Genomic DNA, 16188 nt, shown 5'->3' on the forward strand with positions numbered 1-16188 from the left:
GGTACGGACTTGTAGGGGCACATTGTTAGTGCCAGAGGAAGAAAATTGAATTTGCTAATAGAGAGGGAGTTGTTAAACTTGCGTCCTTGCGAGGCTGTGCCCAGGGCAATTAGCAGCTTGCACAAAGAGCCAGGCACTGCTCCTCTTGCTGCGCTCACCGGCCAGCTGCTGAGCCATGGGGCGTCAGGATCATGCAGCAGGCAAAGAAGATGGGATCAAACAAATTTCATCCTTTTAAACTGTTTTATTAAACAAAGCCAAGCAAAACAAATCCAACCCCACTGTCAATAAACCAGCTTCTCATTTACGCAAGATCCCTTTCCACAGCTCTGGGAGAACAAAAAGGCTGAAGTGCAAATGAGATCAGTGTCAGGAGCATTACGCACATGAATATTTATCAAGGAAGACCAGACAGGGACCAATTTGCCATCTTCCTGCAGCAGCAGGAGCTCAGTCATCAACAAGTGGGAGGGAAATGGTAGGTGAAGAGGCTGGTCCGTGTCTTTGTGTGGGCAGGGGCATGCAGGATGCTGGCAAGAGGCTGTGCCTGTGCATGAGGATAACTGCAGGAGTCATCGGTCAGGGACGATTCTGAGAGGCTCCTGTGTTTGGGGACTAAAGCTAAGTACAATGCAGTTATGAAGCAAGCATACAATGCCCCAGTCATGCAATCAGCTTGTAAACTGCAGTTTAAAGAAAAAACTCTAAAGAACTAACTGGAAGTTGTTACCATTCCTTGGGCACGCTGAGTGCTCACGATAAATCTTTTTCCTGAAGGAAAAAGCAAGGTTAAATCAAACTACAAAGCCCATCAAGCATGAGATTTACAGCAATCTAAAAGGGTTACAGGTTCATTTCTTAAACAGTTGAATTATAGCTGCTTCTGGGTATTGATACATTAGCCATGCTGACCCTCTCAGTGCTGCAGGGAGCTAGGGTATGAGCAGCAACGGGGAGATCGCGCTGGTTATCGTTTTTATATGCATTTCAAAGTCACTTCCAAAAAAGAAGACGAGGTAGTAGTTGAGTATTCCAGCCACGGACATGAGGAACAGGAACAATATGATGCGCTTTCCAAACAAGTAACCAGGAGTGCTGAGGAGACAGAAAGAGTGGAAAGCAAGTCATTAACATACATCACCTCACGGGAGAAGTCCTCAGGCTTCGGAGTCTGCTGTTGAGACCAGCTGAAAGACCTCAGGCACTGAGACAGGGGGGCAAATTGCTGCTCTGTCTGGCATTGCAAGGCAGCTGCAAGGTCTGAAATGCCATTTTCAGGATGCATTTGGGTCTGGCTTTGGCCTGCCGTGCTCAGCGTAAGCTGCTGCTTGCTAAAGCGGCTATTCAGAGGGACTTGTATGTTTTCTCAGCCATCACAGGCTGGGATGACCTTGTTCCACATGTGTGTAATGAGCTTTATTAATAGCAAAGGATGATCTTGCACAAATAGTAGCACGAACATGCAAATTTGTGTGTTTGCAGAGGCTGTGGGCAGAAGCTGCCGAAGCAGCCGCTCCGTTCCTGCAGCTCCCCTGACCCCAGTGCTGCTGCACGTCTCCCACAGCTCTCCCCATGCACCCAGAAGAGTAGGGCTTTCCTGCCCTACCCCATGCAAGCACCCATCACAAGCAGCACCATGAGCTGGCAGCTGTGCCTGTACAAGTGGCAGCATCTGGTTCTGCTGCCATTGCATCCCAGATTTTGCAAAGAGGCACTGCAAGTCCTTACCTCTGAGTCCTTTCCCCGAGGTAGCCCACAAAGTACTTCTGCCTCACAAACAAGTACATCAGGCCAGCAAAGGCAGCAGGAGCTGGGTAACGGGTAAAGCAAGGTGTTAGAAACCCCAGCCCAGGTGTCACTGTACCTAATGTCCTCACCTGCTGCCTGGGCCAGACTGGGAAAGGGGAACCTGCAGCCCTGGGTTTCAGGATGAGCTCTGGAATCGGGATGGAGACCTTTGCATGGGAAACCAAGCACTTGCCTTGCCCTCGCTCTGACTTTTCTGAAAACTTTTTGGGTATAATACTGCACACAGCTTTGCCCAGTGCTGAGCACACACTCGTCCCTGTCAGAAACCCAGTGTGGGTCACGCTGGGCTCAGGGAGGAGGGTGCCAGCTCAGGCACTGTCTTCACTGGAAAGAAACAGCAGCCAATAGATGCGCTAGTCTAGGAGCAGGTAGAGGACAGCACTATGGTCCTGTACTCATTTCTGAGCCCAAAAAAAGGGGCTTTCCCCACTAATCCTAGTTTTCCCCAGACCTGCAGGGAAAAGCCCCCTTCTCCTGGTCAGGAAACTTCTCTTTTCCAGAAAGAATAGCCACAGACCCCAGGAAAGTACTCAACTTTAGGTAACCTCAAATTGCATTCAAGGCGATCATATTTAGAAGTGCAGGTACATACTCCTGGGCTGCCCTCAGCACTGGGAAGGGCTGGCAGCTCTGGCAGTTTAGTCAAATGAGCCCGTTTTGAGTCCCGAGGGTGAATAATGTGGCATCCGGCATCCAAATACTAAACCCTCCACTAAAAACCCAGGGATCTCACCTGTAATGCCTGTATGGGAATTGTCCCTGGCCTGGACTGTCCTGAATCATGTCTGGGAACACATCTGTTGGCATAAACCGTGCCAGGAGTGTGCTGCCACTGCCACCGCATATGTAGCTGCAGGACAGACGGGGGAGACAGGTTCCCCCGCTGCAGGAGGATTTGGTCCCTGGAAGTGTAACCTCCAAAGCACCCACCATCCCTTGCTGAAAGCGGTGCAAGGATGAAAGGAAAAAAACCCTAAATGAGTGTTACCTTGGCTGCAGAGAAGGCCAGCGCACCAAAGCACAGCGAGAAACGTAGGGTACGCATGTCCGCAGTTCTGGCTGGGAAGGAATTTATATGACAGAGGTCAGAACACAGGAAATAGACACAAAATCAACATTACACCAGCAAAGAATGGTGGGGTGTGAATTAGGGCTGTGCTAACACCATTGCAGGTGGGTTTTTACTGCGGAGCGGTGGGAGGCCCCTGAGCTGCCCGCAGCAGGCAGCTGCTGGGGGCTGGCTGGCATGTCCATGCCTGAAAACCGCGGCTGCCTCACCCCCGGTCTCCTTCCCTGCTTCCTCCCCCGGATAATGGATGCCTTTGTCCTGCCCAATGAGGCAAGCAAACCGTTCCACACACATGCCTGGCACCTGCGAAAGCTGCTTTCCTCCTCTTAACAGGTTTGATTATGGCACGTGTATAATAGATGCCGTGTGCTTTATTGGCTTGGAAAATACTCGTAATTAAGTCATATTAATCAAGTTATTGGCATTGAAAACTGCATGCGACCAACAAAAGGAGAATCACACCACAAACATGAGCATCTCACAGAGTTAACGTGTCTTTGCAGGGGAACAGGAGTGGTTTCCAGCTGCCTCGTCCAGTTGGCAATGCTGTCTGAGGGGGAAGCACCCTGCCCTTGGCAGGGGTTGCACACTTGTGAAGGGCAGCACTTGGACATTCCATCCAGTCTCAAGCACATTTTCAGTACTTCACGGGTAATAATAAATATTTTATGTTCTTTTCTTTCCTGGGTTGGAATCAATTTTCCCCTCTGATCTTTCTGAAGGGATGTCAAAGACAAGAGGTACAAGTGTGGTGGAGAAGTGGAGAGCCACGTGCTGACCGAGCTGCCCAAACTGAGGGGTTTGTATGAGCTTTGCCACCAACCTGCTCCTCAGCAAGCTGGCACCTCTCTGCCAGCTCTTTCCTTTTGAGATGCAGTGCCCTTGGGAACATTGGCTGTGCTGGTATCACGCTTCCAGCATTAGCTACTGCTGGGTGAACTGGTTCCCAAATGAAGGGCCATGGTACTCATCAGGGCTGTAAGTCCAATATAAGTATGGTACGTGATGTCCAGAAGGGAGCTGGGTTCACCATATTGGAAAACCATGGGTCTGAACACAGCTGCAATGCACACAGCAAGGGAATGCAGCCAAAGCCTTCATCTGAGGGCATTTGGAGCCCACCTCTGGACGCCAAAAGGGTTTGTATTAAACCCTAACGAAGAGAGAGACAAACCCCGCTCTGCCACCACCGGCTCCTCACAGCTTGCCTACTCACTTGGCAGTGTAGACGCGGTCAAAGGCAGAGGATCCTGGCCGCTGGAAGCCCTTGCCGTTGCAGTGTTTGCTTTCATGCTCCACTTTGCTAGCAAAAAAAGCTGTTAAAAAACACAAAGTATTCAACCTGAGATGTAACTTGGAGTTATTGCAGAAGCTGGGCTTTGTAGGCTCAGCTCTATTCTCATGAGCATCCAGGCTGGATGGCAGGAGAGGAGGTGGGTGTGCAGGGGTGCAGGATGTGGCCAGCATGCTAGATCTGTCACCAAGGTATAATCGAACCCTCTGCACAAGGGTGCAGTGCGATGTGACCTCAGACATCCCCACATGCCTGTACGTGACTGGTAGCCTGCCCTCATCTCTGAGCCCTGCTTCATTCCCACACGGCACTTCTGGCAGCCTGCACCTCTCTCTGCTGCAGAAGTACAATCCTGACTCGGCCCTTTGAGCCCTCAGTGGGGACAAAGCTTTCCAGTCAGAGCTGCCAACCTCAGATCTCAGCCTCTAACAGAGCAGGGAGACAAGGGAATCTATTCTCTTTTAGTGATACCCATTTGCCAAACCAGGGACATCCTGCAGGGCTGCTCTATTTTCCAGAAAGGCCCATTGAAAACCTGGTCCTGAGGGCTGACCTCGCTCTGCCCATCTTGTGTGTATCCTCCTTTAAAGCAACAGTGTTGTGTTAGGGTGCTAGCTGTCGCAAAAACGCAGCACCTCAAGATAATGTGTCATATGCTTGACAAACACATTTTATCTGATGACACCAAACCAGAGACCATTAAATCATGTGTCTAAATACACCAGACAGAGCCCCAACAGGCTACAAGCTGCAAGCTTTGTATTGTTGTGCATCCCATCTCAGTGTACCCAAATCACCCTATGGTTTAGAATATTAACAAAAGTTATATATAAAAGATAACCCATCAGGAAAGATGTTATTATAGCAGTAGAAATGTGACTTGATAAGCTGCAGGATTTCATCCCTGGAATGTGAAGTCACCTCTTTTATCCCCTTACTGATGCTGTAAGTATGTTCTTTGTACTTCCATTGCCTTCACTACAAGCTACTGAGTTTTTTGCTTTCCTAAACTGAGTGATTCCCTAGGTACATACATTCTTTCTCTGGAAAAACCCACAGTGCTGGAAAACCCACAGTGCTTTAAGCCAGCGTCCCCACCCTGAGCCAAGCTACAGACCCTCCCACTGCCACCAGCACGGAGCACTGGTTGGCTCCTGGAGGACCTGGCCCTGGGGGACCCGGAGCCAACACCATCCAGTGGCACAGGCACTGCAAGCTCTCAGCATCTCCACCTGCCCACCACCCCAGCCTTTGGCATGGGGTTATTAACCTGCTCAGAGGGTCTAGGAGGACCTAGTTGAAGAGGACTAGGTTGAACAGCATTGTTTTGTCCAGTGCAAAGCTGCAGTGATGAGAAACCACTTCCTGCAGGTCTGGGACTGCATGGGCTCACCGGGATATGCACAATACCTTCTCTCTTCCTTTTAGCATGTATGTGAAATTACTAGAAGATGCCACAGCTTCAGAGAAAGCCGAGAGTAAGCTATATATACATATATATATAAATCTCACCACTGCAGCAGGTGCTGCCACTTCCCAAATGCCAGCAAGCCACTGCAGAGAGGCTCTGCGATGCTGAGAGCCATCAGGCTGAACACAGACATGTCCAACATGACAGCTGTAACCAAGGACAAGAGCTTGGAAGTGCCAGTGGTGACACTCCAGGTGCACAGCATCTAGGATGAGAGCTGGGCAGGCCTGGGGGTGCTGGGTCTCCAGGGAAGGATCTGGCTGTGGAGTTCCAGGCATCTGTCCTGGAAGCTTTTGCCGTCTCTGATACGGTGTATGGATCCTGGGCCAAAGGACTGGACAGTAGGGCAAAGGCACGGTAGGGTTATCATGTACACCCACACTGTGGATGAGGAACAGGCTTTGTCTCACTTCAGAGATACTGAGGAGTAAAAGCTGATGAATCCTGAAAGCTGATGAATTGCAACATCTTTCTGATGCAAAACCAAAACCTAAAGCTAAAGGCATGACTCAGTGGCATCCGGCCGCAAGAGTCATTCTGTGGGATATGGAGATTCCCAACCTGAAGAAAGTGGCAGTAAATAGACATCAGACTGGGGCAGCACCACAGCCCACCTCCAGCTTCAGGAATAACAGCATTCACCCAGACTATTTTCTAATCCTGCACCAGATGCAGAAAAGCATACAAACCCGAATTTGCATCATATTGACTTCATGTACTTAAAGACAGTTAAGCTGAAGCCCAAATGCTTTGCTGAACCAGAGCCATAGCAAGAGTTCAGTACAACTGATGTCCCTTGACAAGCATTTCTACTGCCTTAATTATTGCATTCATTGCAGAACTGCATGTCAGTATGGTCTTTCTAGACAGAAATCCTGGGAGAAGGAAAACAGATGATGCAAGGTCTGAAATCATGGCTTAGGGCTGTGTGCCACTCGTGCTTGGCATGCTAAGTTCTCTGCCAAGCATCGTGCTGCCTGCTTGCAGCAGTTGGGTCAATAATCTCACAGACAAATTTCCATGAGATAAAAGCGTGTGTCAGGCTGGAAGGCAAATGCCCAAGTTTCAGAGTCAGAGGAGAAAACCCTGAATATAAAGCCATTTGTTTAAATAGCAAGAAATATATATTTGACACATTCAATTGCAGTATGTGCTGTGATCTCAATGTGCCATATTCTGGTGATGTCACATGCTGTGCATTTACCAGAAAACAGTATTGGGGTAAACGATGTGGCATTTAGTGTCTATGTCGAAACTAAACCAGTCTGCATCTTTTTTTTTTTTTTTTTCTCCCTTGCAGCCAGGCTTGTGTTGAGGCTCCCACCACTTCCCCTCTCTGCAGCAGCCCAAGAATAGCCCATTTCCTAGGACCAAATGTGGACTTTGCACTCAGTGGGAATCTCCCATTTGTACCAAGAAGCCTTCACAGGAGATTTTCAGCACTTGCATCAGCCCCTCATCCCAGTTCTGACTCTTCTTGAACCTGGGTAATATCAGTGCAGCTGGGGCAAAACTCACTCCCTTCTCAGTACTCTGGGCAGAATTTCCTGCTAAAGTGATTAAGTATTTGTAAGAGATTATGATCAAGTTGAAATCAGATTTGCACAAGAGAGAAATTTGAAACTTGTTGTATTATTTAAAAAATGCTGAAGAACAGTTGAGACTACAGAGGTCTGAATAAGAGCTAAAAATGGAAACTTCTCCCTTGCAGGAAATGCGCAGTGTTCTTAGGACCGCAGTTAATTGAGATTAGTTGGACTGTAGGATGTGGACATGTGGGAATACAGGAGATCTGCCTGTCCACAAATAACCCAAACAGAATCCTGCAATGAGTTGACGGAGTTTTGCCCCATTGACCAAACTCTGTGCAAAGGTCTGAGCCACCGCAGCGCCCCGGGGCCCTGGCCCCTGCCCATGGCGGCGGGGTTCCAGCTGGAGAGCAGCCTTGGCGGCCCACATCAGGGGCTTCAGCCAGGAAAGGAGGTCTCGGTCCTCAAATCAAAATACATATTTTCACAGGGTACCCCAGTATATTAGTCCTTTCATTAGCTGGCATATGTACAACAAATTCACTCTAGAATAGCACAGAGTAGGACCATGTCACTGCCAAGACACTGCGACAATGGCATGCAAAATCACATGCTTTGAAAATAATTTCCAAAGCCAAAGTCATGCCTAGGCACACTTACAACCAGAGGTTATCTAGCCAAAGATCAGATCAGCATACATCATCCCGAACTCTTCCCAGCTCCCTTTTAGCCTTTAAATAAATGCTTATTTTTGTCTTACCATTCTGGACAACACTTATCAAGGTGACAATGGCGAGCAGGACAACGCTTCCCACGGTTTCCTGGTCCATTTTGCAAGCAGGCTGTCGGGGTGGATGTTGCAGCCTCGGCAGCAGCTCAGCCCTACGAGCACAGAAGGAGGAAGTGAAGGTCTTTCTTATCTTGAATCATGAAACACTTCCTATGGCTTCACAGGAGAGTGGCAGCACCCAGGTGCCTGTCAGAGCAACACAGCCACAGGCTCGCCCGCTCGCTCAGTCATCACACACAGACGAAGCCCAGAGAAACAAGAGATCCTATGTTTGTGATCTGAGAGGGTCTATATTGTGGATAGGTATCTATTGTCCTTCCTGTACAGGAGCAGAATAGCAACCTTGATATCTAAAGTATGCCTGAACATTTGGCTAGCTGTGTGCAAGAGCAGAAAGGCTGGAAGAGACCAGCCAGGCTGTCATGGCATTGCCTGCAAGTGCCCGACCACCCCACAAGTGTCTGGGAGGAGAAATAACTTTGGTGAGTCTCAACAACACTGCTGCTCTCAGACATGTGTCCTCCCTAGTCACATCTCCATCAGCCTCGCCAGTGAGGAGACCCCAGGTCTCCAGGTTGCAAGCAAAAAGGCCTCCAGGTTGCAAGCAAAAAGCTCCTGATCCATCTGGCGTATTTAAACAGGCAGTACACAAATGCTGCGAGCATCATGGGTGGGCACAGAAAACCATCATTCATTACCAGAGATAGATCCTGCATCCTTCCCCCTACAAATAACTCCCTGGAAGACAGTAACAGCTGCCAGCATTCGGCATTTTACAGGCTCAGACTTCACAGTTGCACCCCAATTTTATCAGTCAAAGCCCAATATGGCTGAAGATAATTGCTGCAGCATGTGCACACCTCAGTGCTGACCCTGTGGTGAAGAAGGCAGGGAAGCACAGATTGCAGTGTTGGACGGCTGCAGAAAGTCCCGCAGCTTCTGTAAGATCATTGGAAAGCATCCTCAACCAAAGTGTATATCACTCGCTGACCCTAACTACTCTACTCTCTTTTGCCCATATTCTGATGGGGAAAAGCCTTATGGAAAATGCTTACCTTTAGTAGGGATTTAACACCAATAGAAGTAATATTTTCACTGGACAGAATCCTGGACAACTTTTTTCCTATCTGTCTGTGTCTACTCTGCCACATACTACCCAGAAGGTCTGAGTGCCACCTAGCATCCAAACCGTGTCCAGATAACTGGTTACCTCTCTGGATGGGACACAGCCTGGTAGAAGTTCCCAGCGGGAGCCAAGCTGCAAAATCCATCTTGTTTAACGAGGACATGTTTACCTGCAACAGTGTTTTTATTCAGTTTCTCTACCATGCAAATTATTATCATCTGTACTATTATATCTGGAAAACTCTGAAGTACTTTGGGTACAAGCAAATATACAGAAACATGCTGGCTGAGAGGCAGGCGATAAACATTTCGAGTGGTGACCTACTGTTAACTTAACAGGAAAAAGCTGTCTTTCTGGGACACCTTCCCTTCCCTGCAGTCCATGCAGACATGACTGTGTGAAAAGCAAGGCCATAAATAGTATCTAGGTTTAGAATTTTAACTCTTGGAAAATTTGCTTTAGGGGAAAAAAAAAAGCAAATAAAAAACAACAAACCCAAGAACAAAAAAAGAAGTACAATAGCACTTTGAGAATGCTTTTATTTGGACTGAAGCTCTCTTTGCCCCCACAAAACAGTCTTTTCTTACTTGACCATCAAAGTTTATGCTTTGTGGTCTACTAAGCACAGAATCGTAGCTGGTATTTAAGGATGGTATTTAATTCTAAGCTACTACTAATCTGAGGAGGAAAACCCATCACCTAAAGAGTGGTTACACAATTAAGCCAAAAGAGGAATATTGTCCAAGCAGATACCCGTTCTGTGACTGTGAAGAAAGGACCTGTGCATGGGCTCGGGCAGGCAGGAGTGAGCTGCTGATGGGAGAGGGCAAAGGAGACAGCACAGGTCCTCAGGGTATCTGCCGCAGGACCACTCCTAGTCATCCTCCCACAGCAGACACAGATCCTTCTCTTTCTTCTGCCTGTGTTATGCTGGTGTAAACCTACCAGGCACTTGCAGCTTGCTTTTGATTTACAAGGGGCAGTAAAAGCAGATGAGCCTGATCTGAGATCTGCTCCAACTTCCATGAAAATGCACACACTTCCCTGCTTTCAAAGGCTTCCTATAGGTGACTTCAGTTTGGCAGAAGCATCATATTAAAGGGGGTAGGAGTCAGGCTGCTAAGGTTTGAAGTTGCCATAATGCAAAACAAAAACCTGTACCAGGAGTTTATGCCAGCGGGTTTTCGAGCTGGCCAGCCCAAGCTTCCAGCCCACAGCCCATGTGCTTGCCAGGTTGCGAGGGCTGAGCAGCTGATGCCTTCGTTTTTTCTTCATCTCACTCTTTTGTTTTCCACATCTTTGCTTTGCTGCTGCTCAGCACCTCTTACATCATCCTTATCCCTGCTTTGCTCTTCTGCTCTGCCCCTTCTGATTCCCCCCATCCCCTGGCACTTCTTGGCACCAAAGGACCCTCCGGCGGCACTGGCGCTTTGCTGGAAACCCAGCCTGTTACTGCTTTTTGCCAAGGCTCGCTCCAAAGTCACCCCTCACGTATGCATAGAGGAAAATAGGGCTTCACCCTCCTCCATGCAAAACAAACCCCCATGACATCAACTCCAGGGCTTGCTAAGCTGATTTCTGGGTGTGCAGGGGGAAAAAAAAAGCTTTGCCAGTGAGAATCTGTTTGGTATGGCTGCTGTAAAATAAGAACTGTGGCGTTTTGGGTGTTTTTTTTTAAGTGCAACATCACTCTGAGGGTTTTCCTTAAGGCAAAGCAGAGGAAATCAAGAGGGTATGAGAGATGTAGAGGAAGTTCCATCTCTTTACTGTGGCAGAGCAACACTGTTGTAAGTATGGTGGGACAGAGCAGAAATCCCTTGCCAGGAGTATTATCTTTTCATACCCCTTAGGAGTGGCATAGCTGCAGGATGGAAGGAGGTTTTGGCAATTTTTTTGGCAATTTGGGGGATTGCCTTGGCAAGGAAGGGCTAAGGTGGGGCCAAAATGAATCTGTGAACAGCTTATGTCATATCTACACATCATATTGTTCCCTCTCCCTGAGACCTAAACATCTGGGTGGCTCTTGCCTCCTCTTCTTTTGCGGGATACACACAAGATCACTGTCTCAGTCAGGCAAAGTTGGCACCACCATAAAACCCTGTCCACCTGGTAGAAAGATCAGTGCAGGACACCTCCATCATATTCCACTTGGCCATTTGAAATAATGGATTTTTCTTAAGAAGATAAAAAATAAAGGGGGTGGTGGGGTGGTGGTGGTAGACACCTTGGGGATCAGTGCCTGCATCAGCTGTAAGCCCCAGTTGTGGTCGGTGCTCTCCAGGCACAGGTAATTCTGTGCTTCAGCAGCTGCTGTCAGACCCCAGCCCTTCTGCTTGCTGTATTGCTGTTTGACATCTACATCGTCCTGTCTGAGGGAGATAACCTTGACACAGTGAGCCATGAAACTCATGAAAATGTGCAAAGCCAGCGAGCTTTTCCAGTTGTGCTGCAAGGCTTCCCACACATTAATCTCCTCCTCTGGAAATCTTGAACAGCCAGTCAAAATAATCCTTTTGTAGAATTGCTTTCGTACTGAAGAGGAAAGGACTGGGAACACAGATCTATAAATATCTTTTGGGATGTTCATCTCTCCTCTCATGCATGCTGCTCAGTGCTTGGCTGCAAGGACTCCAATGAAAGTGCATCTCCTTGTAAAATAAAAGCTGCTGCTGTGAAGCTCCCATATACAAATGTCAGGCGACACACAGCCATCATGCTTTATCATAAATGCAATGGGACACGAGCCTCTTGAACTGGTTGGTTGGTATTAGCACTGTGCTTTGCAAACTTAAAGCACCACAGAACCACCAACTATATAGTACATCTACATAGGCGTGTGTGACTACCTGCCATCACGTCAGTCTGCTTCAGCATCACATCCTCTCCGAAGCCTGACAAAAACCTGAAGGAGAGCATAAACAGAGCTGGAAACGTGAAGTGCAACAGGGCACGCTGCAGCTTTTTAAATGCTGTCTGCATTTTGCACGGCCAAGAGAGTGACACCATGGAAGCAATCAGAGCACTGCCTCAAAAACCCATCCTTCTCCACATTTCCCAAACTTCTTCCTTTTCATTACTGCCTCCACACTCCATTTGTACAGGTTCTGCTCAAAACACAGCACCTGAAGACAGAGCCCATGGTCCCCCCGGTCCCTGGCACAGCCTCCTCCTCACGCTCCGCTCCGTGTCTCGCCCACTGCTCTCCCGGCTGCGTTCCTGCCTCTCCGGCGAGCCCTGTGTGACAGAGCGTGCGCGCCGGGCTTGACGGCCCCAGAGCAGCTGTTTGGGTTCATCTTTATTAAATTTCAGCAGGTTGAGCCTGGAGAGGAGCTGCAATGTAGTGAGACTAGTTTGAATCTGAGTCCCTCCAGCAAGGTGCTGGAAGCCCGCCTCCAGCTTGGGCATGCTGGCAGATTTGGTATCTTCCCTGCCATCAGGAGACCAAAGGATGGAGCGGGGGCACAGGACAGCACCTTCTGAGGCCTTTTTGGCAAAGCCCAGGAGTCTCCCAGGAAGCTATTGATCCGTAGGGTTTGAGTGGTGCCCGGTGAGTGGCAGAGCCACCTTGTGGGGATCTCCTCTGTCATCTTTCCCTTCCTTGCTCCCAAGAAGCAGCTTCTCAGCAGCCATTGTGCAATGGGTTTGCATGGCAAGGTTTTGGTAGCAGAGGGGCTACAGGGGTGGCTTCCATGAACTTTGTGAGGTACCTGCCGGCCCATTTCTCCAGCCCACCCTCTGGATAGCAGCTTGACCCTCTGGTCTCACAGCCACTCCTCTGAGTTCTCTGTTGTCTGCAAACTTGCTGAGGGTACACTCTGCCCCATCATCCAGATCATTAATTGAGATGTTGAGGAGCATTGATCCCTGGGGTACACCACTAGTTACTGGCCTCCAACCAGATCATGACACTGGCCACCACCCTCCGGTGGTGTTCAGCCAGTTTTCAATCCACCTCACCACCTGCTTATCCAACCCATACACCAACGGATTCTCTGTGAGGATCTTACAGGACACTTGGTGAAGCCATACTGACTACTAACAATTTCTTTGTCCTTGATGTGCCTGAAGATGGTCTCCAGGATGAGCCGCTGTATCACCTCCCCAGGGATCAAGGTGAAGCTGACTGGCCTGTAGTTCCCTAGGTCATCCTTCTTGCCCTTCTTGAAGTTGGGGGTGGCGTGCTTTCTTGGTGGCAAGTCCTTGGGCACTTCTCCCAGCTGCTATAATCGATCCAAGATCATTGAGAGTGACCTTGCAATGACATCTGCCAGCTGCTTCAGCACTTGTGGGTACATCACATCAGGGCCGACAGACTTATGTACGTGTAGGTTGCTTAAGTATGCCCTGACCTGGTCCTCATCCACCAAGGATATGTCTTCCTCACTCCAGCCTTTGTCCTCTGTCTCTGGGACCTGGGATTCCTGAAGGCAAATTACACTCCTTTGGCACAATTTCATTTTCACAACTCACATTGGCTGTCGTTTTCACCTTATTACCTTTTAGGTGGCTGCGAATTGTTTAAAAATTTGTTTCATAGAATTTTCAGAGCTGAAGGGAGGCTGCTTGGGCAGCAGATTCCTGGGTGTTCCCCTCCACTCCCCTTGGAGATGTTTCTTTTGCCATGGCTCATTTCTGTCAGTGTTCTCACTATCCATCAGCTCCTGCAAATCAAATTATCAAAGGTCTTTCAATTTTGTGGGATGAATTTTGTCTTTTGTTCCTCGAGTCTGTGGTCACAACTAGTCCTTTTCGTATCGAGATTGTGGAAGAAAAGGTGCTGGATACTTTGGCCACGTGTCAATAGGCTGATGCTTGGGTTTGTGTTCCTTGTCCTTGGTGTATGACCGTGGGGTTTCTGCTTGCCAGCACCATGGTCTGTTGTCTCAGCACGAAGCTTTCAGGCTCTCACTCGCAACTGTCCCACCAACAGACCAAACTTGGAACGCTGTTCCTTTTCTGCTTGTCTGCTGCTCGCCTGTCCCTTGCTCCTGCGGGAAAGGCCGCGGTGACAGCGCGGGGGGTGGTGGGGGTGGGTGGGAGGTGGTGGTGTTCATGTTCTTTAGATTAAAAAAGCAAATCACCCCCAAACCCGGTGATTGCACCCCCCCACCCCCTACCCCCCCCGCCGCCCAAGGCGCTGTAGCACAAGCCGCCGTCCCGCCGCCGGAATGCCAAAGGGACGGGCGGGGGCGCGCCGCTTCCCGCGGGGACGCGCAGCCACGGCCCCCCCCAAGCCCCACCCCGGCCGCCGCAGGGATCAGGAGCGGCGCGGTGAGCAGGCTTGCCAGCGCGTCTCTGTGGCGCAATCGGTTAGCGCGTTCGGCTGTTAACCGAAAGGTTGGTGGTTCGAGCCCACCCAGGGACGCAAAGCACCACTTTTCAGGTGCTGGGGTCTTTTTTTCTCCGCTGCGAGGCCGGTTTCGCAGCGGCGGGGTCGTATTATTTTTTGCCTGAGTCCCTCGTTGAGCCCCAGGGCCTCGTCCGCCGCCGGGAGGAGTGTCAGTGGCTGCTGCCGGCGCGGCGGCTGGGGTGCCGCTCTGTTGCGCGCCGCCATGCTCCCTGCGCCCGGTCAAGGGGCGCTGCAGAAAAATAGGAGTCCAGCGGAAGTTTCCGTAGTGTAGTGGTTATCACGTTCGCCTAACACGCGAAAGGTCCCCGGTTCGAAACCGGGCGGAAACAGCATGTATTTTCTTTCCCTACGTCACCGCGGCTTTTGGTTTTCCCGGTTCCGCCTTGAAAACGCGCCAGCGGCCGTTGGACGGAACGGCTCTGCACGGCGTGGGGGAGGAACGGGACAGCCCCCGCGGGAGAAGGCAACAACCGACCGAGCTGGGGCTGGCGGGTCCGCGGCGGGGCTGGGTGCTGATGCTTCCCCCCCCCGCACACGCTTTCCCTTCGCAAACACTTTCACCCCGTCTGCCCGGAAGGACGGCCTCGGGGGGGACAACTGAGTCTCACCTGACACGGTCTGAACGTCATCAGAAAACTTGGGACAAAACCTTCGGAACAGTACGGGCCCGAGTGGGAGCACTGTCACCGCTTGTCCCCGAGCGGCCATAGGCGTGGAAGAGCGTTTGGTGGCTTGTGCGGGACCCGCTGGGGTGCTGGCCGCGGGGAACGCCAGGTCACAGTCACGTCTGCAGGGCTGCAGCACAAAGCACTTAAAAACTTCATCTTTCCCTAGCAAAGAGAGGCTCCAAGTCAGAGAGAAGAAAAAAAGCGAGCCGGATGCTCACTGAAATAGTTTAAAATGGTGTCTTAGAAAATCCAGATGCACAACTTCTCCCAGCTTTCCCCATGACTTCAGTCTCTCCCTCTGCTACACCAACAGAAAAAGCCAGGCAGCAAAGACATGGATACAGAAAAATGAAACAACCTACAGAAAAAGGTAGAGTTACAGCATGGGAGAACTGTAAAACACCATTTAAAGGCTCAAGTACATATTTCATACAGAAAAATTATGCGCCATCTTCTCTTTGAGCCAAAGTGGTTGAACACAAAGTCCACTAACGGATATAAAATAATTTGGGGCTCTCTGCTTCATCTAGCATTCTCCATCTAGCATTTGCGTTGGAAGGTTCTGCACCAGGACCAGCTGCCAGGACCAAAGTTCCATTTTGCTGGAGAGGCAAGGGGAGATGCTTCCTTGCCAGGTACATCCACGGCAGGTTTCCAGTGTATTGCCAACCCTTATGGCTCATGGGTTATTTTAACATCCTGCCTACTTGCCCTGTTTCTAAACTGGAAATCCGGGGACAAGATTACAGCTAGCCCAAACCCTGCCTTGGGCATTATAGAAGCCCCTGTAGATGGTCATTTGCATAAAAGAGTAATACAGACCCATGTCCAGGGAGAAATATCTCACGAGGGTTTATTTCTTCGGCCTCTCTAGAAAACATAAGCTGGAGGCACCTGGCCCCCAACAGGTAGGGGATGCCTTATGCTCCTTCCCCAGCACTTGCTCTCCTTCGTGAGTCCCGTGGCTCCGCCGCGTTCTCCTGTGCTGTGCTGCTTCAGCGTCTCCCTTGTACACAACCACACTGTGTTTGTGCATAGCAGTGCAAAACTAAGCATGCTGCAAACTTCATCAGCCTTGTAAT

The 16188-nt window shown here is 49.8% G+C and overlaps 1 protein-coding gene and 2 non-coding genes across 3 annotated transcripts; 2 read left to right on the top strand and 1 right to left on the bottom strand.

Annotated features, from left to right (window-relative positions):
- Positions 1–224: 224 nt before the first annotated feature.
- On the bottom strand, positions 225–8166 carry ALOX5AP (arachidonate 5-lipoxygenase activating protein). The gene is made up of 5 exons (XM_005232047.4): positions 7933–8166; positions 4095–4194; positions 2798–2868; positions 1729–1810; positions 225–1095 (listed from the first exon to the last, which is right to left on the bottom strand). The coding sequence occupies exons 1-5, from the start codon at positions 8000–8002 to the stop codon at positions 933–935; spliced, it is 486 nt and encodes a 161-aa protein (XP_005232104.1). The 5' UTR covers positions 8003–8166; the 3' UTR covers positions 225–932.
- Positions 8167–14379: 6213 nt separating this feature from the next.
- On the top strand, positions 14380–14453 carry TRNAN-GUU (transfer RNA asparagine (anticodon GUU)). The gene has a single exon. It is a non-coding gene; the product is annotated as a tRNA-Asn (tRNA).
- Positions 14454–14694: 241 nt separating this feature from the next.
- Positions 14695–14767, top strand: TRNAV-AAC (transfer RNA valine (anticodon AAC)). Its single transcript has one exon. It is a non-coding gene; the product is annotated as a tRNA-Val (tRNA).
- Positions 14768–16188: the final 1421 nt, after the last annotated feature.

This window comes from Falco peregrinus, chromosome 4 (genome assembly GCF_023634155.1).
Source record: "Falco peregrinus isolate bFalPer1 chromosome 4, bFalPer1.pri, whole genome shotgun sequence".
NCBI classification, from domain to species: domain Eukaryota; kingdom Metazoa; phylum Chordata; class Aves; order Falconiformes; family Falconidae; genus Falco; species Falco peregrinus.